Source organism: Jaculus jaculus, chromosome 23, assembly GCF_020740685.1.
Source record: "Jaculus jaculus isolate mJacJac1 chromosome 23, mJacJac1.mat.Y.cur, whole genome shotgun sequence".
NCBI classification, from domain to species: domain Eukaryota; kingdom Metazoa; phylum Chordata; class Mammalia; order Rodentia; family Dipodidae; genus Jaculus; species Jaculus jaculus.
The window spans coordinates 1,900,482-1,925,288 of NC_059124.1; the positions used below are offsets into that span (position 1 = coordinate 1,900,482).

The 24,807-nt window shown below is 46.2% G+C and overlaps 1 protein-coding gene across 1 annotated transcript; it reads left to right on the forward strand.

Annotated features, from left to right (window-relative positions):
* The first annotated feature begins 2,429 nt into the window (after nucleotides 1-2,429).
* Gpr19 (G protein-coupled receptor 19) lies at nucleotides 2,430-14,462 on the forward strand. Its single transcript, XM_045139720.1, has 2 exons — nucleotides 2,430-2,679; nucleotides 13,148-14,462. The coding sequence occupies exon 2, from the start codon at nucleotides 13,170-13,172 to the stop codon at nucleotides 14,403-14,405; it is 1,236 nt and encodes a 411-aa protein (XP_044995655.1). The 5' UTR covers nucleotides 2,430-2,679; nucleotides 13,148-13,169; the 3' UTR covers nucleotides 14,406-14,462.
* The last annotated feature ends 10,345 nt before the right edge of the window (nucleotides 14,463-24,807 follow it).

The following is a 24,807-nucleotide window of genomic DNA, read 5'->3' on the forward strand; positions in this document are numbered from 1 at the left end:
GACACACACTCTCTCACACACACTATGCATGCATATACACATACCAATGGCTCAAAAATGTAGAAAATATATCTCTTTTTGTTTGTTGTTTTGTTTTTCAGTTTTTCAAGGTAGGGTCTCACTCTACCTCAGGCTGACCTGGAATTCACTATGTAGTCACAGGGTGGCCTTGAACTCACAGCAATCCTCGTACATCTGCCTCCCAAATGCTGGGATTAAAAGCATGAGTCACCACACTTGGCTGAAAATACATCTTTTTTTTTTAAAAAAAATGATATTATTTTTATTTATTTAGAAGGGGGGAGAGGGAGGCAGGGAGGGAAGGAAAAAGACAGAGGAATTAATGAATGAATATGGGTGCACCAGGGCCTCCAACCACTGCAAACAAACTCCAGATGCATGTGTCACCTTGTGCACCTGGCTTACGTGGGTCCTGGGGAATTGAACCTGGGTTATTTGGCTTTGCAGGCTAGCGTCTTAACTGCTAAGCCATCCCTCCAGCCCCTTTTTCTTTTCTCCCCTCACCCCGCCACTGTAGTCTAGGCTGACCTGGAATTCACTATGCAGTCTCAGGGTGGCCTTGAACTGACAGCGATTCTCTTACCTCTGGCTCCTGAGTGTTGGGATGAAAGACATGTACCACCACACTGGGCCCCTAACTAGATTTTTCAGGAAAGAAGCCGGGAGGATAGAAGGAGTTACCATCTTAGTATAAAGATGAATTCCTAGAATACGTTCCATATATAGGGTCAGTAAGCAACAGCCAGGAAGACTGTCAAGAAGGTAAACTTGGGATTGGATAGATAGATGGCTTAGCAGTTAAGGCACATGCCTGCAAAGCCAAAGGACCTCAGTTTCATTCCGCAGGGCCCCTGTAAACCAGATGCACAAGGGGGCGCATGCATCTGGAGTTCATTTACAGTGGTGGGAAGCCCTGGTGTGCCCATTCTCTCTCACTCATTCTGCCTCTTTCCCTCTCTCATATAAATAAAAAAAATATGTATTTTTTTTTTTTAAAAAGAAACTCTGGTGCTCCCATATATGCACACACACACACAAACACAGGGACACATGTGAACATAATAAAACTCTTTAAAAAATAAAAAAGAAGGTAGACTTGGGTCTGGAGATGCTAACTGGAAACTCCGCTCCCACATGTTCGTCTCAACAATCCAGTCCCTGTCTTTAGCCAGTAGCGTCCCATGGTGACCGGCTTTGAAAGCAACCATGCTCTTCAGCACTTATGTAACACCATGGCAACCAGGACGTCAGCAAAGCAGGGCAGACCCACGCAAAATAACTCCAACCAGGCTTCCAGTTCAACCATGCCTGAGGCCCACAGATGGCATTCAAGATATGCAGGCTCAAACACCCCCAAATTCCCATGTGTTACTGTGGGGATTTTTTTTTTTTTTTGCCAATATGCAGAACTATATGGGCGTATATGAAAACTATGTCATAAATCCCTCATTTCCCCCACCACTCACAACCAATACACACACACACACACACACACACACACATATGTATATATATATATTAAAGAATGTATTTAGGACGGGTGTGGTGGCACACACCTTTAATCTCAGCACTCCAGAAGCAGAGGTTGGAGGATTGCCGTGAGTTCGAGGCCACCCTGAGACTCCATAGTGAATTCCAGGTCAGCCTGGGCTAGAGTGAGACCCTACCTCGAAAACACACGCACACAAAGTTATATGTTTATAAGGTAAGTAAAGTAAAATGACAGTCAAGTCAATGCCCAAAATACATGATGTGGTTTATAATAGACATAAGCCTTCAGGAAAATAATAATAATAATAAAAAGAAACAACAAAAAGCTGGGTGTGGTGGCGCACGCCTTTAATCCCAGCACTCGGGAGGCAGAGGTAGGCGCATCGCCGTGAGTTCAAGGCATAGTGAATTCCAAGTCAGCCTAGGCTAGAGAGAGACCCTACCTCAAAACAAACACACACAAATCCCATTTTTTATTTACCTGAAATAGACACGTGGCTTCTGAAGGGTGTGTAATGCTGTCCGTGGTGCTGAATCCTTGATTGGCCCAGAGATCTGGAAGGGTGTTCCCGAGGAAGGCCGGGAGCTCCTGGTGGGGCCAGGGTGCTGGTGATGAGAACGAAAAGGTAGGTGGGGAGAAAGCATCACTTCCTTCCCACGCGAGCCACCCTGGATGCTCGGGATAAACACACCAGGGGCAGAGAGAGGGGAAAGAAAGCTGGGTGAATCTTGCCCTTTTCATAGGGAGATTTTTTTCCTTTCTTTTTTTGGTCTGAGCCAATCAGGTCAGAGATTTCTACTCTTTGCTCCCGAGAGGAAAAGTGGGGGGAAGGGAGAAAGAAGACGGCCACATTTCCCCTCTGAGCCACATGGTCCATTTCCCATGTGACACATTCCAGAGCCTTGGATGGGAGCAGGGAGGGGCGCTGAGAGAGTGGGGCTGGGGGCGGGAAGATGGGCTTACCAGTCAACCCTGCCATCGCATCGCGTCATCTTGTCTTCTCACCAGGGAAGCAGGCTGCGAGCCAAGGGGGAAGCAGAGCACAGAGATGAATGTGTCCCCCAGATTTCTTGGTGCTTTATGGCATCCTCCAAACTCCTGGGCAAGATCTGTTCCTGACCATGAAGACCCAAGGAAGCCTTCTCTGAGATCAAGTCCCAATGAAGGTATGTGGCAGCAATCGCTTGGGAGTTCAGTTGAAATTTGGCTCAGAGGACATAATACCTTCTCTCTCTCTCTTTTTTTTTTCCTCCCCAGGGAAATTTGGAGATTTTTTTTTTTTTTTTTTTTGTGCTGGCTAGATGCTCTCTGGGGACTTTAGATTTGTTACGGATCTAGAAAATATGCCTAGCTAATTAAAAAAAAAAAAACGAATCATTCTTCAGAGCAAGCTCCTATTATGGGGGAAAACATGGGCTGGAAATTGTATATAGTAATCGATAATAAGCAGGGTACTCATCGATGCAAAGATCTTCCCATCCCCCACCCCCCAATCCTGGAAAGAGGAACAATACTGCCCAGGGGAGCTGGGCTTCGATGTCGCTGTAATAAAATCCGCTCTCAGCCCTTTTCAGCTGTAGTACTGGGCCCGTGTTCCCAGATGTTGCTGGCAGAGCGGGCAGTCTTGCTAGTCTTTTGTACCGCAGGCACGCTCATCCTCCTCCTGGTGTTCCCGATAATCACAGTGTCTTGTCATTGTCCCCCAGCTCTGCTTTAGGACCCCAGGCAGCCCCAGAAGCCCTGGGGGGCGGGGGTAAACTAAAGTTAAAGGCTGCACCATCTGCCAGGAACTCATCTTGGTTTCTTTGAATATTTCCACCCAGCACAGAAAAGAGCAAACAAATTTTAAATTCGTTTGATTTGACAGGTTCTTGTAAAGTTCTGGGTATGTGCAAGACATTGCTTCAAGAACAAACAACAGTAACTAAATCTTCACAGAGTACAGTTCACAGAATATATAGAGGGAGAAACCAAGGAACAGGGAAGTCAGGGGACTTTCCTAAGGTCACTTAAGTAGCACATTTCATCTTGGGCATCTTGACCCCCCCCCCACGGTCCTTGTTCACCTCCCCCACACCTTTGTATCTCGGATGATGTCAACAGTCTGTTGAGCTACAAATTTTTTCAGCTGACACTACTAGAAGATTAAGTCAGGGCTGGAGAGATAGCTTAGTGGTTAAGCGCTTGCCTGTGAAGCCTAAGGACCCTGGTTCGAGGCTCGATTCCCCAGGACCCACGTAAGCCAGATGCACAAGGGGGCGCATGCATCTGGAGTTCATTTGCAGTGTGCCCATTCTCTATCTGTCTGCCTCTTTCTTTCTCTGACTGTCCATTGCTCTCAAATAAAAAAAATAAAATTAAAATAAAAAGATTAAGTCAGCTCTCCTGGCTAAAACAGATCCCCAGTAAAGTCTATGTTTAATATTGAAATATACCAGTAGTCATATTCTGTACCCCCAAATAACCCGTAAGTAATTGCCTGTTCTCTTTTCCCTGTGCTATATCTCTTATCTATCTGGTAGTAAAGCACTGTGTTACCATGGTGATCACTGATGTCTAAAGGAAAAAAAAAGATAAATATGAAATTACATCATGGTTGATTTCTGTTCATTGAACCTAGAAATACTTTTCCTTCTTTTTTTTAAATTATTTATTTTTATTTATTTGACAGTGACAGAGAGAGAAAGAGGCAGATAGAGATAGATCAAGAATGGGCACGCCAGGGCCTCCAGCCACTGCACATGAACTCCAGATGCATGCACCCCCTTGTACATCTGGCTAACGTGGGTCCTGGGGAGTCGAGCCTCAAACCGGGATCCTTAGGTTTCACAAGCAAGTGCTTAACAGCTAAGCCATCTCTCCAGCCCCTACTTTTCCTTCTTCAAGACCTAGTCACAAGCCCAGCTTAAGCATCTTATCTTTATCTGATTCTCAAAATTAAATAGATTAAGCAAGGTGCGGTGGCTCATGCATATAATTCCAGCACTTTGGATGCAGAAGTAAGAGGATGCCTATAAGGTCCAAGACAGCCTGAGCTACAGAGACCATCTCAAAAAAGAAAAACAGATTTAAAACTATGTATCTTAAACCAGGTGTGGTGGTGCACGCCTTGGGAGGCAGAGGTAGGAGGATCACTGTGGGTTCGAGGCCACCCTGAGACTGCATAGTGAATTCCAGGTCAGCTTCAGCTAGAGTGAGACCCTACCTCAAAAAACTAAAAACAAACAAACAAAAACTATATATACTTAACTATATATCTTAAACCAGGTGTGGTGGCACATGCCTTTAATCCCAGCACTCAGGAGCAGAGGTAGGAGGAGAGATTTCTCAGTGGTTAAGGTGCTTGCCTGCAAAGCCTAAGGACCAAGGTTCAATTCTCAGGTCCCACGTAAGCCAGATGCGTATGGTGGCACATGTGTCTGGTATTCATTTGCAGTGGCTAGAGGCCCTGGTGCGCCCATTCTCACTCACTCTCTATCCGTCTCTAATAAATAAATAAAAAATAATGAAAAATAATCAGAAGAGGATTGGAGAGATGGCTCAGCAGTTAAGGTGCTTGCCTGCAATGCTTAACAACCTGGATTTGTCAGTGGATCATGCGTCTGGAGTTTGTTTGCAGCAGCTAGAGGCCCTGGCACACCAATTCTCCACCTCCCCTCTTCCTGTCTCATTGTCTCTCTCTACTTGCAAATAAATAAATAAAATGATAATAAAATAATAAATAAAATGATAATCAGGGCTGGATGCTCAGTGGTTAAGGCACTTGCCTGCAAAGCCTGATGACTTTGGTTTGATTCCCCAGTACCCAGATGCACAAAGCCGGATGCACAAAGTGGTGTATGCATCTGGAGTTCATTTGCAGCATCTCAAGGTTCTGTTGAATCCATTCTCTCTATGTGTCTCGCTTCTCTCTTTGCTTACAAATAAATAAATAAATAAATAAATAATATTTAAAAAAATAATAATCAGAGTAAACTTAAAGAGGCCAGGCGTGGTGGTGCATGCTTTTAATCCCAGCACTTGGGAGGCAGAGGTAGGAGGATCGGCAAGGGTTTGAGGCCACCCTGAGACTACGTAGTGAATTCCAGATCAGCCCGGACTAGAGCAAGACCCTACCTCAAAGAAAAACAAAAAAGGGCTGGAGAGATGGCTTAGCAGTTAGGGCATTTGCCTGAAAAGCCAAAGGACCCAGATTCAATTCACCAGGACCCACATAAGCCAGATGCACAAGGGGGCACACACATCTGGAGTTCATTTGCAGAGGCTGGAGGCCCTGGTGCACCCATTCTCTCTCTCTCTCTCTCTCTCTCTCTCTCTCTCTCTCTCTCTCTACCTGCCTATTTCTATCTCTCTCTGTCTCAAATAAATAAATAAAGTTGTTTAAACATATTTTTTAAGGGCTGGAAAGATGGCTTAGTGGCTAAGCCATCTCTTTAGCCCCCAAACTGCTTTTAAGGCTGATATGGAAGGAACACTTGAGTCCAGAAGTTCTAGACCCACATCTTAACAACAAACACACACAAAAGCCGAAGTTAATAGCATTTATATTGTATTAGGTATACAAATACTATAGAGATAGCCGGGTATGGTGGCGCATGCCTTTAATCCCAGGATTTGGGAGGCAGAGGTAGGAGGATTGCCATAAATTCGAGGCCACCCTGAGACTACATAGTGAATCCCAGGTCAGCCTGAGCTAGAGCGAGACTCTGCCTCAAAAAACAAACACACAAACAAATACTATAGAGATGATTGATGATTAAAGTATGTGGTAGCTCAGTTAGTACTGTGCTTGCCTAGTGGGCTTGCTTAACACTGCCCAAAACTGGGTGGATGGCTGGAGAGATGGCTTAGCGGTTAAGCACTTGCCTGTGATGCCTAAGGACCCCAGTTTGAGGCTCAATTCCCCAGAACCCACATTAGCCAGATAGATGCACAAGGGGGCACACGCGTCTGGAGTTCGTTTGCAGTGGCTGGAGGCCCTGGTATGCCCATTCTCTCTCTCTATCTGCCTTTCTCTCTCTCAAATAAATAAAACAATTTTTTTTTTTAATGGGCAGTGTGGTGGTGCTTACCAGAGAGGATAAGTTTTATCTACAAATATGTTTATGTATATATATTTTTTAATTTTTTATTTATTTATTTGAGAGCGACAGACACAGAGAGAAAGACAGATAGAGGGAGAGAGAGAGAATGGGCGCGCCAGGGCTTCCAGCCTCTGCAAACGAACTCCAGACGCGTGTGCCCCCTTGTGCATCTGGCTAACGTGGGACCTGGGGAACCGAGCCTCAAACCGGGGTCCTTAGGCTTCACAGGCAAGTGCTTAACCACTAAGCCATCTCTCCAGCCCTGTTCAAGTATATTTTATTTAACTTATTTACTTGAGAGAGCATGAGAAAGAGGCAGATAGAAAAAGAATGGGTACACCAGAGCCTCTGGCCATTGGAAAGGAACTCCAGACACATGTGCCACCTTATGCATCTGGTTTACTGGTGAATCAAGCTGGGTCATTGGGCTTTGCAGGCAAATGCCTTAAATTGCTAAGCCATCTCTCCAGCCCCCCATTTTTTTTTTTTTTTCAAAGCAGGGTTTCACTCTAGTCCAGGTTGACCTGGAATTCATTATCTAGTCTCAGGGTAGCTTTGAACTCAAGGCAATCCTCCTACCTCTGCCTCCTGAATGCTGGGATTAAAAGCATGCGCCACCACACCCAGTATTTCTTTTTCTTTCTTAAACTTGTTTTTTCATTTTATTTGCAAGCAGAGAGAGACAGAAGAGAGACAGAGAGAGAAAACATGAATGCCAGGGCCTCTAACTACTGCAGTCGAACTCCAGATGCATGTACCACTTTGTGAGTCTGGCTTCACACGGGTACTAGGGAATCGAACTCAGGTCATTAGTGTTTTCAGGCAAGCACCTTAACTGCTGAGCAATCTCTCCATCCCCTGAACCCAAGTTTCTTAATCCCCAGCCGAAGGTGTACAGTGAAGAAACATGTTCTGTGCTCTTTTGTTGTTTTTGTTTTTTGAGGTAGGGTCTTGCTCTAGTCCAGACTGACCTAGAATTTGCTATATAGTTTCAGGTTGGCCTTGAACTCGCGGCGGTCCTCCTACCTCTGCCTCCCGATTAAAGCTGTGTGCCACTATGCCCGACTCTCTTTTCCCTTTTTAAATTTATTTATTGTATTTATTTGAGAGAGAGAGAGAAAGAGAATGGGCATGCCAGGGTCTTCAGCCACACCAATCAAACTCCAGACAAACATGCCACCTGTGGGTACTGGGGAATCGAACCTGAGTCCTTTGGCTTTGCAGGTAAGTGCCTTAACTGTTAAGCCATCTCTCCAGCCCCTCTTTTCCCTTCCAAAACTGTTTGTGGAGGTATTATTTGCATACCATACAATTCTCCCACTTTGAGTATACAAACCAATGATTTTGCCCAGTGTGCACTTGCATAGCTATCATCATCCAGTTTCAGAATATTTCTATCACTCCAGAAAGATCCCTGGGTCCATTTAGGCTGCTTAAAAAAAAAAAAAAAGTTATCTTTAATGTATTCTTAATCATTTTTGCTTTGTCTATCAAATAAATCATCTAAACAAATAGATGCTATACAGTCTCTTCACTGTTAGTACAAAAATAAAACTGCACTCGGCACTTGCTGACTCCACCCCACTTTTTTTTTTTCTAGGTAGGGTCTCACTCTAGCCCAGGCTGACCTGGAATTCACTATGGAGTCTCAGGGTGGTCTCAAACTCAATGGCGATCCTCCTACCTCTGCCTCCTGAGTGGTGGGATTAAAGGCGTGCGCCACCCTACCCAGTTCTTGTTTTTTAAGATTTTTAAAAAAAATATTTTATTTATTTGAGAGAGAGAGGCAAATAGTGAGAATGGATGCACCAGTGCCTCTAACCACTGCAAAAGAGTTCCAGATGCATGCACCACCCTGTGCATCTGGCTTTGCATGGGTCCTGGGGAATCAAACCTGGGTCCTTAGGTTTTGCAAGCAAGCACCTTAACCATTAAACCATCTCTTCAGCCCCAAGCCTCTTTTTTTCTGGGGTGGGGAGGTTTGAGGTAGGGTCTCACTCTAGCACGCAAAAGAAAAAGAATGTTGATTTCCACATATTTGTATAATTTCTATGTCTTGTTACTGATTTCTAGTTTACTGCATTGTACTTGGAAAATGTACTCGAGAGAATTTCAGCTTTTGGCCGAGAGTTACTTTAATCCTAGCACTTGGAAGGCAGAGGTAGAAGGATTTCTGTGAGTTCGAGGCCAGCCTGGAACTACAATGTGAGTTCCAGAGCAACCTGGGCTAGAGTGAGACCCTGCCTTGAAAATAAAGAATTTCACTTTCTAACATTGGTTGAGACTTTTTTGTGGCCAGTCACGTGATCTGTCCTGGAAAGTACCATGTGTCATGTGATCTGCCCTGGAGTGCGTCAAGGACTACCTAGGAGAACGTATCATCTGAAATTGTTGAAATGTACATGTCGTTAGGTCCATTTGGGCTATGATTTAATTCAGCTCTTTATTTATTTGAGAGAGGGAGAGAATGGGTGGGCCAGGGCCTACAGCCACTGCAAACGAACTCCAGATGCATGCGCCCCCTTGTGCAACTGGCTTACATGAGTCCTGGAGAATCAAACCAGGATCCTTTGGTTTTGCAGGCAGATGCCTTAACTGCTAAGCCATCTCTCCAGCCTCAGCTCTGTTCTTTATTTGCTGATTGTAGAGCTGGATGATCTGTCTGTTCCTCAAAGCAAGGCATTAAAGTTACCAACTGGCTGGGTGTGGTGGCGCACACCTTTAATCCCAGCACTTGGGAGGCAGAGGTAGGAGGATCGATGTGAGTTCGAGACCACCCTGAGACTACATAGTGAATTCCAGGTCAGCCTGTCCTAGAGTGAGACCCTACATAAAAAAAAGTCATCAACTCTATTGTGTGGGAGTATATGTCTCCTTTTAGGTTTACTAATATTTGCTTTATAGGGCTGAAGAGTTGACTTAGTGGTTAAGGCACTTGCCTGCAGAGCCTACGGACCCAGGTTTGATTCCCATTCCCTAGGACCCGCGAAAGCACAAGGTGGTACATGTGTCTGGAGTTCATTTGCAGTGGCTGGAGTCCCTGGTGCACCTGCCTCTTTTTCTCCATTTCTCTCAAACAAATAAAATAATAAAAATATTTGTGCTGGGCATGGTAGCACACGCCTTTAAGCCCAGCACTCGGGAGGCAGAGGTAGGAGGATCACTTTGAGTTCGAGGCCAGCCTGAGACTACATAGTGAATTCCAGGTCAGTCTGGGCTAGAGCAAGACTCTGCCTTGAAAAACAAATTTGCTTTGTGTATTTGGGTGCCTTAATATTTAGTGATATAATTAAATTTTTAATTCCTCTTGCTGAATTGACCACCTTTATCATTATATAATGATTTTTTTGTCCCTTTTCACTGTTCAAAAAAAAATTATTTAGGGACTTGAGAGATGTTTCAATGCTTAAAGGGACTTGCTGGCAAAGACTGCCAGCTCAGATTCAATTCCAGTACCTACCTACAGCCAGATGCACAAAGTGGTGCATGTCTCTGGAGCTCATTTGCAGTGGTAAAACGCCCTAGCATGTCCATTCTCCCTTTATTTCTCAAATAAATAACAAAATTTTAATTTAAGTGATTGTGGAGTCAGGTATGGTGTAAGTATGCCTTTGATCCCAGCACTTGGGAGGATCGCTGTGAGTTCGAGGCCAGCATGAGACAACATAGTGAATTGCAGGTCAGCCTGGACTGGAGTGAGAGGTCCTACCTCGAAAAACCAAAACCAATAAATAGGGCTGGAGAGACAGCTTAGTGGTTAAGGCGCTTGCCTATGAAACCTAAGGATGTAGGTTCGATTCCCCAGTACCCACGTAAGACAGATGCACAAGATGGCACATGTGTCTGGAGTTCATTTGCAGTGTCTGGAGGCCTTGGTGCAGCCATTCTCTATCTGCTTCTTCTCTCTCGTTCTCTCTCAAACGACCAGATAAATAAAATATGTAAAATTTAGAAAAACCAAAATAAATAAATGTTTTTTAAAATTTATTTACAAGCAAAGAGAGATCAAAGAGAGACAGAAAGAATGTGCACGCCAGGTCTCTCGGGCACTGCAAAAGGATTCCAGATGCATGTATCACTGTGCAACTGGCTTATGTGGGTGCTGGAGGATCGAACCTGGGTCCTTTGGCTTTGTAGGCAAGCGCCTTAACCACTAAGCAATCCGTCCCTCCAGCTCCCCCTGAAAGTTCTTAACACTTGTTAGTGTGTGCAATGGTCAGCACGCTGAGAACTTTTATATATTCCCGTGTTCATAATCTAGTAGTTCATTTTTTTTGGTCATTCCACAGGCTCCAGCCTTTAGTCGCTTCTGCACTCCCAGCACTAGGTGGCGCCCTACGCCTGCATCGACTGCATGCCCCCTGCGGGCGCGTTGCCACTGTTTTAGCAGTAGGGGGCAGTCCGAGGCCATCTGCCTCCTCAAGTGGCGTCTATGCACGTTGTTTGGGATGAACTGGGGACCACCGGAAACAGATGGTTCCTCCCTGAAAGCCTGGGGCCCGGGTGGGCTCGGATGCCTTATTCACGGTCACGGACTTGGGGTCTAGCATTGTGCAACTCTACTGAGCTCTGGGCAAAAAACAAACAGAAAACGCAGTCGGGTGTGGTGGCGCACGCCTTTAATCCCAGAATTTGGGAGGCAGAGGTAGGAGGATCGCTGTGAGTTGGAGGCCATCCCGAGACCACATAGTGAATTCCAGGTCAGCCTGAGCCAGAGTGAAACGTACCTGGGGAAAAATAAAAGTTTGATCAGGCCAGGGCACCACTCTAAAAGCCTACCTTGGAGAAAGGTTGGAATTTGTTCATGATTCAGTGATTTCTCCCTTCATTGTACCCTACTGGAGGCAGGAGAATCACAAGTTACATATATGTTGGCCTGGTCTACATAGCAAGATCTTGACTTACACACACGGACACAGTAAGTGGCTCTTTAGGGCCCTTCACAAAAGCCATTTATCTTTAATAAACCTAAGTTATGTGACTAGCGTTATTGTGACCTCTGTAGTGTGTGGCATGATAGGGTTTTAAAGAGTTGTGTGTTGGGCTGGAGAGATGGCTTCGCCATTAAGGCACTTTCCTGGGAAGCCTAAGGACCCAGGTTTGATTCTCTAGGTCCCACATAAGCCAGATGCACAAGGTGGCGCATGCGTATGGAGTTCGTTTGCAGTGGCTGGAGGCCCTGTCACATTCATTCTCTATTTCTCTGTCTCAAATAAAAATAATTTTAAAAAAGATTTTACTTATTTATCTTTTTTTTTTTTAAAGGCTTTTAGGTAAAGTCTTAACTCTAGCTGTAGTGACCCTAGAAATCACTACAGCCCAGTGTGGCCTCAAACACACAGTGATCCTCTGACCTTAGCCTCCCAAGTGCTTGGATTACAGGTGTAAGGCACCATACTCTGCAAAAGTCACTTTTTCACTTTCATGTGTCAGACAGCTGGTTAGCAGAACTATAGAAGGATCACACTATTTCCATCAAATTGGGCAGATCATACATGTTAACTTCTTTAACTCTCATGCAGTCTCTAATTTTCATAACAAATGAGGTAGAAACTAGTTATTCTCATCATACAGGTAAGAGACTGAGGCTTAGGCTGGTTGTGATGGCCCATGCCTTGAATCCCACAGGCAGAAGTAGACCTGGGCTACAGTGAAACCCTACTTCAAAAACAAAACAAACCAAACAGGGCTGGGGAAATTGCTTAGCGGTTAAGGCATTTTCCTGAGAAACCTAAGGACCCTGGTTCGGTTCCCCAGGACTCACATAAGCCAGATGCACAAGGCGGTGTATGCGTCTAGAATTCTTTGCAGTGGCTGGAGGTCCTGGCGTGCCCATTCTATCTTTCTCTCTGCCTCTTCTTCTCTCTCTCTCAAATAAATAAATAAAATATTTTTCAAACAAACAACCAACAACAAAAACAGGGCTGGAGAAATGACTTAGCAGTTACAGTGTTTGCCTGCAAAGCCAAAGGACCCAGGCTCAATTCCCCAGGACCCACGTGAGCCAGATGCACAAGAGGGCGCATGCGTCTAGAGTTGTAAGTAAGCGGGTATGGTGGCACACACCTTTAATCCCATCAGTCACTGGGGAGGCAGAGGTAGGAGGATCTCGGGTGAGTTCAAGGCCACCTTGACAGTACGTAGTGAATTCCAGGTCAGCCTGGGCCAGAGCGAGGCCCTACCATGAAAAAGAAAAAAAAAAAATTTAAAAATACCCCACGATTGGGCTGGAGAGATGGCTTAGCGGTTAAGCGCTTGCCTGTGAAGCCTAAGGTCTCCGGTTCAAGGCTCGGTTCCCCAGGTCCCACATTAGCCAGATGCACAAGGGGGCGCACGCGTCTGGAGTTCGTTTGCAGAGGCTGGAAGCCCTGGCGCGCCCATTCTCTCTCTCTCCCTCTGTCTGTCTTTCTCTCTGTGTCTGTCGCTCTCAAATAAATAAAATGAACAAAAAAAAAAATTAAAAAAAACCCCACGATTATATGCCCTTTGTATCACTTCTAACAGGAAGCCTCATTTTTTTTTTTTTCTCTCTCTCTCTCTTCTTGTCCAGAACTAAGAGGGGGAATGTGGATATGGTCTTTGCTTCCAGAATGGAGCCCAGCAAGCTATCCGTGGTGACGGCGACCCTGCAGAACCACAGCTGCACCGCGGGCCCCACGCCCCTGCCGCAGCGTGACCTCATCCAAGTCCTTGAGGACCGCAGCTGGCCGGGCAACAGCACGGACCTTCGGTACGGACCGAGGCCCGGGGAAGTGGCCGCAGCCAGCATCTTCTTCGGGACGCTGTGGCTGTTCTCTGTCTTCGGCAACTCCCTGGTTTGTCTGGTCATCCACCGGAGCCGGAGGACTCAGTCCACCACCAACTACTTTGTGGTGTCCATGGCGTGCGCCGATCTCCTGGTCAGCGTGGGCAGCACGCCCTTCGTCCTGCTCCAGTTCGCCACGGGCAGGTGGACGCTGGGCAGCGCCATGTGCAAGGTGGTGCGGTACTTTCAGTACCTCACCCCCGGGGTCCAGATCTACGTCCTGCTGTCCATCTGCATAGACCGCTTCTACACCATCGTCTACCCACTGAGCTTCAAGGTGTCCAGAGAAAAGGCCAAGAAGATGATCGCGGCCTCGTGGGTGCTGGACGCGGCCTTTGTGTCCCCCGTGCTCTTTTTCTACGGCTCAGGCTGGGACGGCCACTGTAACTACTTCCTCCCTCCCTCCTGGCAGGGCACCGCCTACACCGTCACCCACTTCCTGGTGGGCTTCCTCATCCCCTCTGCCCTCATCACCCTGTTTTACCAGAAGGTGGTCAAGTACATCTGGAGGCTGGGCAGCGACGGGCGGACGGTGAGGAGGACTATGAACATCGTGCCGAGGACCAAGGTGAGGGCGGTGAAGATGCTCCTGGTCCTGAACGCGCTGTTCGCGCTCTCCTGGCTGCCCTTCCACCTCGCGCAGCTCTGGCACCCGCGCGAGCAGGACCGGCGGGGAAGCGCGCTCGTGTTCACGGCCGTGGCGTGGGTCTCCTTCGGCTCCTCGGCCGCGAAGCCCACGCTGTACTCGGTCTACAACGCCAGCTTCAGGCGGGGCGTGAAGGAGACCTTGTGCATGTCCTCCATGAAGTGCTACCGCAGCAACGCCTACACCATCACGGCCAGCTCCAGGGTGGCCAGGAGGAACTACGTTGGCATCTCGGAAATCCCGCCCGCGACCAAGGCCGTCACCAAGGACTCGGTCTACGACTCCTTCGACCGCGAAGCCAAGGCAAAGAAGCTCGCTTGGCCGGTCAACTGCAACCCGCCCAGCACCTCCGTGTGACCGCTGGGCTGCCCTGCCCTTGCCCCGAGCGGCCAGTAAACGCCTTCGCTCTTTAAAGGTGGCCGTGGTTTGCGCATTTGTCCCTGGACTTCCTCAGTTATTTTGTAGGATACGGTCCTTCGTCGATTGTATAGTCTTGGGGTTTGGGTTCCAGGTGGTTTAGGCTTGTCGGCAGTCCTTTTGAAAATATATATTTTATTGATTTATTTGAGAGAAAGAGAGAGAGAATGGGCGCACCAGGGCCTCCAGCCACTGCAGACGAACTCCAGACGCGTGCGCCCCCTTGGGCATCTGGCTAACGTGGGTCCTGGGGAATCGAACCGGGATCCTCCTGGCTTTGCAGGCAAACGCCTTAACCGCTAAACCATCCATCTCTGCAGCCCAGCAGTCCTTTTACTACACCATAAATAATTCTTTCTGAGGCCTGGAGAGACAGCTTAGCGGTTTGGTCACTTGCCTGTGAAGACAAAAGACCCAGGTTTGATTCCCCAGGGCCCATGAAAGCCAGGTGCACAAGGGTGCGCATGCACCTGGAGTTCGTTTGCAGCACACCCATTCTGTCTCTCTGAGGCATTTTTTTAAATCTTTTTTTTAGGGCTGGAGGGATGGCTTAGAGTTTAAGGTGTTTGCCTGTAAAGCCAAAGGATCCCGGTTTGATTCTCCAGGACCCTTGTAAGGGCACATGTGTCTGGAGTCTGTTTGCAGTGGCTGGAGGCCCTGTCGTACCCATTCTCTCTCTTCCTCTTTCTCTCTCTCAAGTAAATAAATAAATTAAATATATTTAAAAAATCCTTATTTACCATATATATATATATATATATATATATATATATATATATATATATAATACTATATATATATAAAATCTGAGAGAGAGGGAAAATTGACACACCAGGGCCTCCAGCCACTGCTATCGAACTCCAGACACATGTGCCATCTTGTTCACATGTGCGACCTTGCACACTTACGTCACCTTGTGCGTCTGGCTTATGGAGAGTCAAACATGAGTCTTTAGACTTCGCAGGCAAGTGCCTTGACTACTAAGCCATCTCTCCAGCCCTCCCTCCCTCTCTCTCAGTTAACCTGTGATGTATTTATTATCATCTGTATTTTATGCATTAGGAAACTGGAGGTCAAAAGAGACAAGGGGCTGGAGAGATATCTCAGTGGTTAAAGGCACTTGCGTGCAAAGAGCCTGAAACTTAAGGAGCTGGTCCTTGCCTTTCTCTTGCCTGTGGGTTGCTTCCTGGATTTGCGGGAGTAAATGTTTTGAAATTTAGGAAAATAGCTTGTCTGTCCCCACACCTCAGTCATTTAGGGGCAGGATTAAGGCTTGGTATTTGGGACAAAGAACAACACAATATTTACTCTGTCAATCCTTGTCTTTTATTTTATTTTAAAATTTATTTTGGACTTTGGAACAGTCAGGATCTAAGTTGTATGCTGGCTTCTAACTTGGGATTCTCCTGCCTCAGCCTCCTAAGTGCTGGGATTACAGATGTGTGCCACCATGCCTAATTTTTTTTTGTCATTTATTTACTTACATGTATATATGAGCATGCCAGGGTCTCTTGCCAGTGCCAACAAATGCCAGATGCCCACACCACCCTTCTTTTGTTTCTGGCCTACACGAGCGGCTCGGGGATTAAACTGAGAGAGACAGTTTTTACAAGCAAGTGCCTTTAACCACCTAGCCATCTCTCCAGCCCCATTTTTGCTTATTTTTTTTGTTTGTTTGTTTTTGAGGTAGGGTCTTGCTGTAGCCCAGGCTGACCTGGAATTCACAATGTAGTCTCAGGGTGGCCTCGAACTCACTGTGATCCTCCTACTTCTGCCTCCCAAGTGCTGGGACTAAAGGTGTGTGCCACCACGCCTTGCCCCAGTCCCTCTTTCTATGATTGTTGAATCACAATCAAGAGAGCCCCAAAGACCAGGCATGGTGGCACACGGCTTTAATCCCAGCACTTGGGAGGCAGAGGTAGGAGGATCAGTCATGAGTTTGAGGCCACTCTGAGACTACATAATGAATTCCAGGTCAGCTTGAGACTCTACCTCAAAAAATCAAAAGAAAAGAAAATTCAAGACCACCTGGGCTAGACTAAACTCAAGGCTAGTCAGGGCAATTTAGTGGTATTGTCTCAAATTAAAAGAAGGAAAGAGGGATGGAGAGGTGGATTAGTGGTTAAGGTTTCTGCCTGCAAATTCTCCAGTATCCAAGTAAGCCAGATGCATATGGTAGGGCACACGTCTAGAGTTCTTTTGCAGTGGGTAGAGGCCCTGGTGTGCCCATTCTCTCTCCATCCCTCTTACTCTCTCATAAATAAGTAATTTTTTTTTTAAAGGAGGGGGCTGGAGAGATGGCTTGGCAGTTAAGATTCTTGCCTGTGAAGCCTGAGGACCCAGGTTTGATTCCCCAATACCCACAGAAGCCAGATGCACAAGGTGGTACAGGCGTCTGGAGTTTGTTTGCTGTGGCAGGGTCCCTGATTTGCTCATCCTATCTGCCTCTCTCTAGGGAAAAAAAATAATAAATTGAAGTCTATAAAAATAAAGAAATAAATAAATAAGAGGGCTGGAGCTAGAACACAGTGGCACAACACTTACTTGCCTAGTATGTATAAGGCCCTGGGTTAAGTCCCCAAAGTCACACACACAAACAATAATAAATAAATAAACCTTTATATAAATAATTTTAGAAGTCAGACATGGTGGTGCACGCCATGAGTTCAAGGCCAGCCTGGGGTTTTAGAGTGAGTTTCACATCAGCTCAGGCTAGAGTGAGATCCTACCCCCTTCCTCCTCCCAGAATTAGTCAGGCATGTTCCTTCTTACCTGGCACACCCATTCTCTCTCTCTCTCTCAAAATAAATAAATAAAAATAAAATAAATAGACAATTTCAGAACAGAAGGAATATTGGGAGATGTAGCCCCAAGCACCCTCATCGTTTAGAAGATGAAATCAAGGCTGGCGGGATGGCGTAGCGGTTAAAGCGCTTGTTGCAAAGCCAAAGGACCCAGGTTCAATTCCCCAGGACCCACGTAAGCCAGATGCACAAGGGGGCGCATGCATCTGGAGTTCTTTTGCAGTGGCTGGAGGCCCTGGCAAGCCCATTCTCTCCCCCCTCTCTTTCTCAAATAAATAAATAAAAGAAGATGAAATCAAAACCGAGAGGTGAAATTTGGCGTCATCGAAAATGTCTACCAACCAATTCTTGTGTCTTCAGCTTTGCCATTTGGCTTGCTGTAGCCTGATTTGGTTACCGGAGGGGAAAAAATCCTCCCTGTGTTCACAGTATGAAAAGAATACTCAGCTCCCCTTATTTCCCTCGCTAATCCATGGCGAGAGACAGCCTAGAGAGCCTGGCAGCAAACGGGCTTCCTCTACCAGCTTTGCAGCAGGCCGCTTGACAGCAGCGGCCGCTGGGCAGAGCCTGGCAGCTCTTCTCCATGCCTGTCCCACGGGCGAGCGCAGAGCCGCCCGTCTCATAGCAACCGCACAGAGAAAAGTGCTGGGCACCCAGGGGCAGCTGCGGATTAGCTAATCAATCAGTGTGTGCAAAACACAAAGCTTCTGAACACTGGGGGAAATTCCCAAACAATTAATACCTTTTCACAGTCGCAAAATCACTAGTCAAAATATTGGTTTCAACCCATTTTACAAATGTGATCATTTTCAGAAAGTCCCCCCCGGACCACCAAACTGGGAACAGTGCCACCCACTCTCACTGGGGCCTCCGTTTCCTTCAAGAGCAGAGCCATCTCTCTAGCCCTTAAACTTTATTTTATTTTATTTATTTATTTGCAAGCAGAGACAGATAGGAGACAGGATGCACACGTCAGGGCCTCCAGCCACTGCAAACGGATTCCAGGCACACGCCCTACTTTGTGCATCTGGCTCCACGTGGGTACTGGGGTACAGAACTCAGGTCGTTAGGCACAGCAGTCAAGTGCCTTAGCTGTTGAGCCATTGCTTCAGTCCAAGAAAAAATTTATTCATTTATTTATTTATTAGCTTTTTTTTAAAGGTAGCTTCTTACTCTAGCCCATGCTGACCTGGAATTCACTATGTAGTCTCAGGGTGGCCTTGAACTCACAGCAATCCTCCTACCTCTGCCTTCCGAGTGCTGGGATTAAAGGCGTGCACCACCACACCCGGCTTCATCCATTTATTTATGAGAGAAAATGAGAGAAAAAAATATGCGCACCCGTGCCCCTAGCAACAGCAAACAAACTCCAGACACACGCACCACTATGTGCATCTGGCTTACGTGGGTTCTGGGAAATCGAACCAGGGTCCTTAGGCTTCACAGACAAGCACCTTAACCACTAAGCCATTTCTCCAGCACTATAAATATCATTTTTCTTTTTTTCGAGGTAGGGTCTCACTGTAGCCCAGGCTGACCTGGAATTCACTATGTAGTCTCAGGGTGGCTTCAAACACATGGCAATCCTCCTACCTTTGCCTCCAAGTGCTGGGATTAAAGGCGTACACCACTATGACTGGTTATATATATGATTCCCCTGAAAATCTAAAAAAAAAAAAAAAAAAAAAAGTATCCAGGTAAGGTGTTTGTTTGTAATCCCAGTCTGAGAAAATAAAAGATTTTTTTTTTTTTGAGGTAGATTTTCAATCTAGCTCAGACTAACCTCGAATTCACTATAAAAATTACATTCAATATGTATGCCTTCCAACTGCTGGGATTAAAGGCATGCGCCGCCATGCCTGGCAGAAAGGAAGATTTTTATAAGTTCAAGACCAGCCTACATTACATAGTAATTCATTCAACCTGGGCTACAGAGCAAGACACTGCCTGAATAGAATAAGAATGAAGAAGAGGAAGAAAAGGAGGAAGAGAAGCCAGCCATGCATAATTCCAGCATGTAGGAGGTGGAAATGTAACAAAATAGGGAGAATTAGAAGTTCAAGGCCAGGGCTGGAGAGATGGCTTAGCAGTTAAGGCGCTTGCCTGCAAAGCCTAAGAACTCGTATTAAAATCTCCAGGTAAGCCAGACGCAGTGATGCAAGTGTTCAATGCTGCACGTGAGCTCAAGGGGCGCCTGTGATTGGAGTTCGTCTGCAGCGGCTGAAGGCCCTGGTGCACACATTCTCTCTCTCTCTGCCTCTTTCTCTCTCTCAAATAAATAAATTAAAATAATAAAGTTCAAAGGCGATTACATGTGACCCTGTCTCAATAAACCAAAACTGGAACAAAGCTGTCTTGTATTCCTGACGCTCCATCTTCAATTGAATTGGACAGTAGGATTAAACTCCGATTCACTTTGGATTTGAAGGGTATGTGTTTCTAGTTATGCAGACTGATCTCCAGGGGGTGCCAGCCGGGTTCTGTGGCTATTGGAACATGCACAGCTAGCTTGTTTCCGGGCAACATCACAGGTCTGAGGACATAACCTGGAGCTCAGCATGTAGCATTCAGTATGCAGTTCCTGTTGCCTGCCTACAGCAGTTAAATTGCATTAAAAACAGGACATGAAATGCAGGAGATTAAAACACCATTAAGGCCGGACGTGCTGGTGCACGCCTTTAATCCCAGCACTCCAGAGTATCTCTGTGAGTTCGAGGCCACCCTGAGACTACAGATGAATTCTGGGTCAGCCTGAGCTAGAGTGAGACCCTACCTCGAAAAACAAAAACAACAACAAAAACAACAACAAAAACACCATTAAGGACATTTTGAGATAAACCCTTAATAAAAATAAAGGCTACCCATTTTTCTAATGTAGTCATAGCAAACCCACCACAGTGGTTCACACCTGTAATCCCAGCACTCAGGAGGCTGAGGCAGGATTGCCCTGAGCTCAAGACCAGCCTGGGCTCCAGCATGAGATCCTGTTTCAAAACAAAACAAAAAACCAGGGGTGGTGGGACATGCCTTTAATCTCAGCATTTGGGAGGGTGAGGTAGGAGGATCCCTGTGAGTTTGAGGTCACCATGAGAAAGTGAATTCCAGGTTAACCTGGGCTAGAGTAAGACCCTACTACCTCGAATAAATAAATACATAAGTAAATGAAATAAATACATAAATTTAGTCATTGTTGCCCGCTCCATGGGAGGGAATACATATCTGATACTGAAAACCTACAACAGGGGTAGTCATGAGCCCTAGGAGTGTAACGTCTGCTGCTGTCTGGCTAAATGTATATGCTATGCTTATCAAACTGCCCAGTAAGCACTTATCTTAATGTTCATACCCATATGTTAATGTTACTCTCACTTTTGGTTAGAGAAGCTTCTCTTTTCAGATGGCAGTGACCTTGGGATGACTCGGAAGGCACCATGGTGCTGAGAAGAAGTGACAGGAGTGCTCAGCACTGCAGTATCTCTATCACACCTTCCAAGGCTCAGGGTCCATTGTGGAAGAGGTGGTGGAAAGAATGTAAGAGCCAAAGGAAGGGTAGGACTTCTTACAATGTGCTCCTCCAGACACAAAATGGCCTGGACATCCATGACCTCACAGTGCCTGACTTTCCTACATAATAGGAGAAAAGATCATGACACCAAAATAAAAGAGAGACTGATTGAGAAGGGGAGGGATATGATGGAGGATGGAGTTTCAAAGGGGAAAGTGGAGGGAGGGAATTACCATGGGTTATTGTCTACAATTATGGAAGTTGTCAATAAAAATAACATAAAAAAGGGTTATGGGTCAACCTGGGCTTCATGAGACCCTGACTCAGAAAAAAACATGTGTATAAAGTCTTCATTCTTTTTTTTCAAGGTAGGGTCTCACTCTCTAGCCCAGGCTGACCTGGATGTAGTCTCAGGGTGTCCTCAAACTCACAGCGATCTGCCTCCTGAGTGCTGGGTTCAAAGACCATCCTGTACCACCACACCCAGCTTTACATTAAAAAAAACAAACAAACAAACAAAAACTTACTTTTTTTTTTTTCAAGGTAGGGTCTTGCTCTAGCTCAGGTTGACCTGAAATTTTCTATGTAGTCTCAGGGTGCCCTTGAACTCATGGCGATCCTCCTACCTCTGCCTCCCGAGTGCTGGGATCAAAGGCGTGCACCACCACGCCCAGCTTATTTGTTTATCTGTAAATAGGGAGAGAGGGACAGAGAGAGAGAGAGAGAGAGAGGGAAGGAGAGAGGTGTGCCCTGGCCTCTTGCCACTGCAAATAGATACATGTGCCACATTGTATATCTGACTTTATGGGGGCATTGGAGAATCAAATGCAGGCTGGCAGGCTTTGCAAGCAAGTGCCTGTAACCACTAAGCTATCTCTCTAACCCTGCCCCAGCTTTAAACTTTTTTTTTTTCTGAGGTAGGGTCTCACTCTAGCTCAGGATGACCTGGAATTCACTGTGTAGTCTAAGGATGGCCTCGAACTCATGGCGATCCTCCTACCTCTGCCAACCAAGCTGGGATTAAAGACGTACCACCACACCCAGCTTGTCCCAGCTTTAAAAGAAAGAAAAACTAAAAAAAAGTCAGGTTTGGTGGTGCACACCTTTATTTAGTACCAGCACTTGGGAGGCAGAAGTAGGAGGATTGCCATGAGATCAAGGCCAGTCTGGGACTACAGAGTGAGTTCCAGGTTTGCCTGGGCTAGAGTGAGACCTTACATCAAAAAACAAAATTAAAAGCCGGGCGTGGTGGCTGACCTGGAATTCACTATGTAGTCTCAGGGGGGATTCGAACTCAGTGATCCTCCTACCTCTGCCTCCCAAGTGCTGGGATTAAAGGCGTGTACCACTCTGCCCCACTATTATTTTGTACATTTAAAATAATATTTTAAAAATATTTTATTTATTTGAAAGAGAGAGAAAGAGGCAGATAGAGAGAGAATGGGTGCACCAGGGCCTCTAGCCACTGCAAATGAATTCCAGATGCATGTCCCCCGTTGTGCATCTGGTTTACATGGGTCCTGGAAAATCAAACCGGGTTCCTCTGGCTTTGCAGGCAAACGCCTTAACCGCTAAGCCATCTCTCCAGCCCCTATTTTAAAAAGACATCCCTAGGACTGGGGAGATGGCTCTTACAAAGCCTGACAGCCCAGGGTTCAATTCCCCCTGCCCCCCATACACACTTAATGCCAGATGCAGGCTAGAGAGACGGCTTATCCGTTAAAGACTTGCCTGAAAAACCTAATGACCCAGGATCGATTCCCTAGTACCCACATAAACCAGATGCATAAGGTGGCACATGTGTTTGGAGTTCGTTTGCAGAGGCCCTGACACACCCATTCTCGCTGTCTGCTTTTCTCTGTCCTTCTCTCAAAATTAAGTAAATACATTTTAAAAAGTAAAAGAAAGGTGCCTTTTTGGGTATGAATACTCATCTCTTCCAGACAGACCAGGGCTCCACACGTGCCCTGCTAAACTGTCTACCGGCGACACTTCCTCCACACAGTTTAAGAGGAGGACACGTGTAAAAGCCGGGCGTGGTGGCGCACACCTTTAATCCCAGCACTCGGGAGGCAGAGGTAGGAGGATTGTGTGAGTTCGAGGCCACCCTGAGACTCCATAGTGAATTCCAGGTCGGCCTGGGCTAAGAGTGAGACCTTACCTCAAAAAAAAAAAAAAATTAATTAAAATAAATTAAAAAAGAAGGGGACACGTGAACTAGACTTCTGGCCCATTAACCACCTTAACTGTGCCTTTTTACAGGGCGCAGTCAACATAGCCTTACCCGGCAGGCTGACTCATGACCACCCTCTGCTTAAGTAATATGGTTGCAGTAGGAAAAAAAAACAAACAACTCAAATTATTTTTATGCACATTACCATAGCATATTGCCAGTTGGAATATTAGTTGAAGTTAGTCTAATTAATAGAAAGCAATTATTGTCAAAACAGTCTTCCATGCCACGACAGGGACAGGCATGGCTACACAGCTACACTCGGGGAATGTGCTTTAACACACTACATACCCGAGCTTCTTTTCTTATTTTATTTCTTTAATTTTTATTTATTTGACAAAGAAAGAGGGAGAGAACGAGAGAGAGAGAGAGAGAACGGGCGTGCCAGGGCCTCCAGCCACTGCAAATGAACTCCAGACGCGTGCGCCCCCTTGTGCATCTGGCTAGCGTGGGTCCTGGGGAATTCCACCTGGCTTTGCCAGCAAATGCCTTAACTGCTAAGCCTTCTCTCTAGTCCTATTTGAGCTTCTTAAACATTTCTTATCTTTGAATGACTTAGCTCTTTATAGACACAAGACAAATAATGTAGTTCTATACTATTTATTTATTAATCTTAAACATTTTTTAATATATTATTTATTTATTTATTTATTTATTTATTTATTTATTTGAGAGCAACAGACACAGAGAGAAAGACAGATAGAGGGAAAGAGAGAGAATGGGCGCGCCAGGGCTTCCAGCCTCTGCAAACGAACTCCAGACGCGTGCGCCCCCTTGTGCATCTGGCTAACGTGGGACCTGGGGAACCGAGCCTCGAACCGGGGTCCTTAGGCTTCACAGGCAAGCGTTTAACCGCTAAGCCATCTCTCCAGCCCAATCTTAAACATTTTTATTGGGCTGGAGAGATAGTTTAGGTGTTAAGGTGCCTGCCTGCAAAGCTTAAGGACTCATATTTACCTTTTCCACATCCCACATAAGCCAGATGCACAAGGTGATGCAAGCATGCAAGGTCGCACATGTGTGCAAGATGGCACATGCATCTGGAGTTTGATTATAGTGGCCGGAGGCCCTGGTGTGCCTTGCTCTCTGATGAAAAATAATAAAAGGTTAAAAATATTTTTATTTGCAAGCATAGAGAGACAGAACAGGGACACAGAGAACTGGGTACCAGGACCTTGAGCTGCTGCAAAGGAACTTCAGATGCATGCGCCACTTTGTACATCTGGTTTTATGTAGGTTATTAGGGAATTGAGCTCAGTTGTTAGGCTTTGTAGGCAAGCGCATTAACTGATGAGCCATCTCTCAGCCACCTCCCCCCCCCTTTTTTTTTGGTTTTTCGAGGTAGGGTCTCACTGTAGCCCAGCCTGACCTGGAATTCACTATGGAGTCTAAGGGTGGCCTTGAACTCACAATGGTCCTCCTACCTCTGCCTCCCGAGGGCTGGGATTAAAGGCGTGAGCTAGCACACTGGGCTTCCTTTTTGTTTATTTTTATTTATTTATTTGAGAGCAATAGACAGAGGAAGGCAGAGAGAAGACAGAGGAGGCAGAGAGAATGGGTGCGCCAGGGCCTCCAGCCACTGCAAACGAACTCCAGACGCGTGCGCCCCCTTGTGCATCTGGCTAACGTGGGTCCTGGGGAACTGAGCCTCGAACCAGGATCCTTAGGCTTCACAGGCAAGTGCTTAACTGCTAAGCCATCTCTCCAGCCCTCGCCCATCTCTTTTGAGACATGGATTCTCTCTGGTCTAGAGTTGACCAGTGAGCCCCAAGAGCTGCCTGTGTCCACCTACCCAGCATT

What these genes read in the sequence shown, in the direction of transcription:
- Gpr19 (XM_045139720.1), top strand. Translation starts at nt 13,170, where the DNA reads ATGGTCTTTGCTTCCAGAATGGAGCCCAGCAAGCTATCCGTGGTGACG.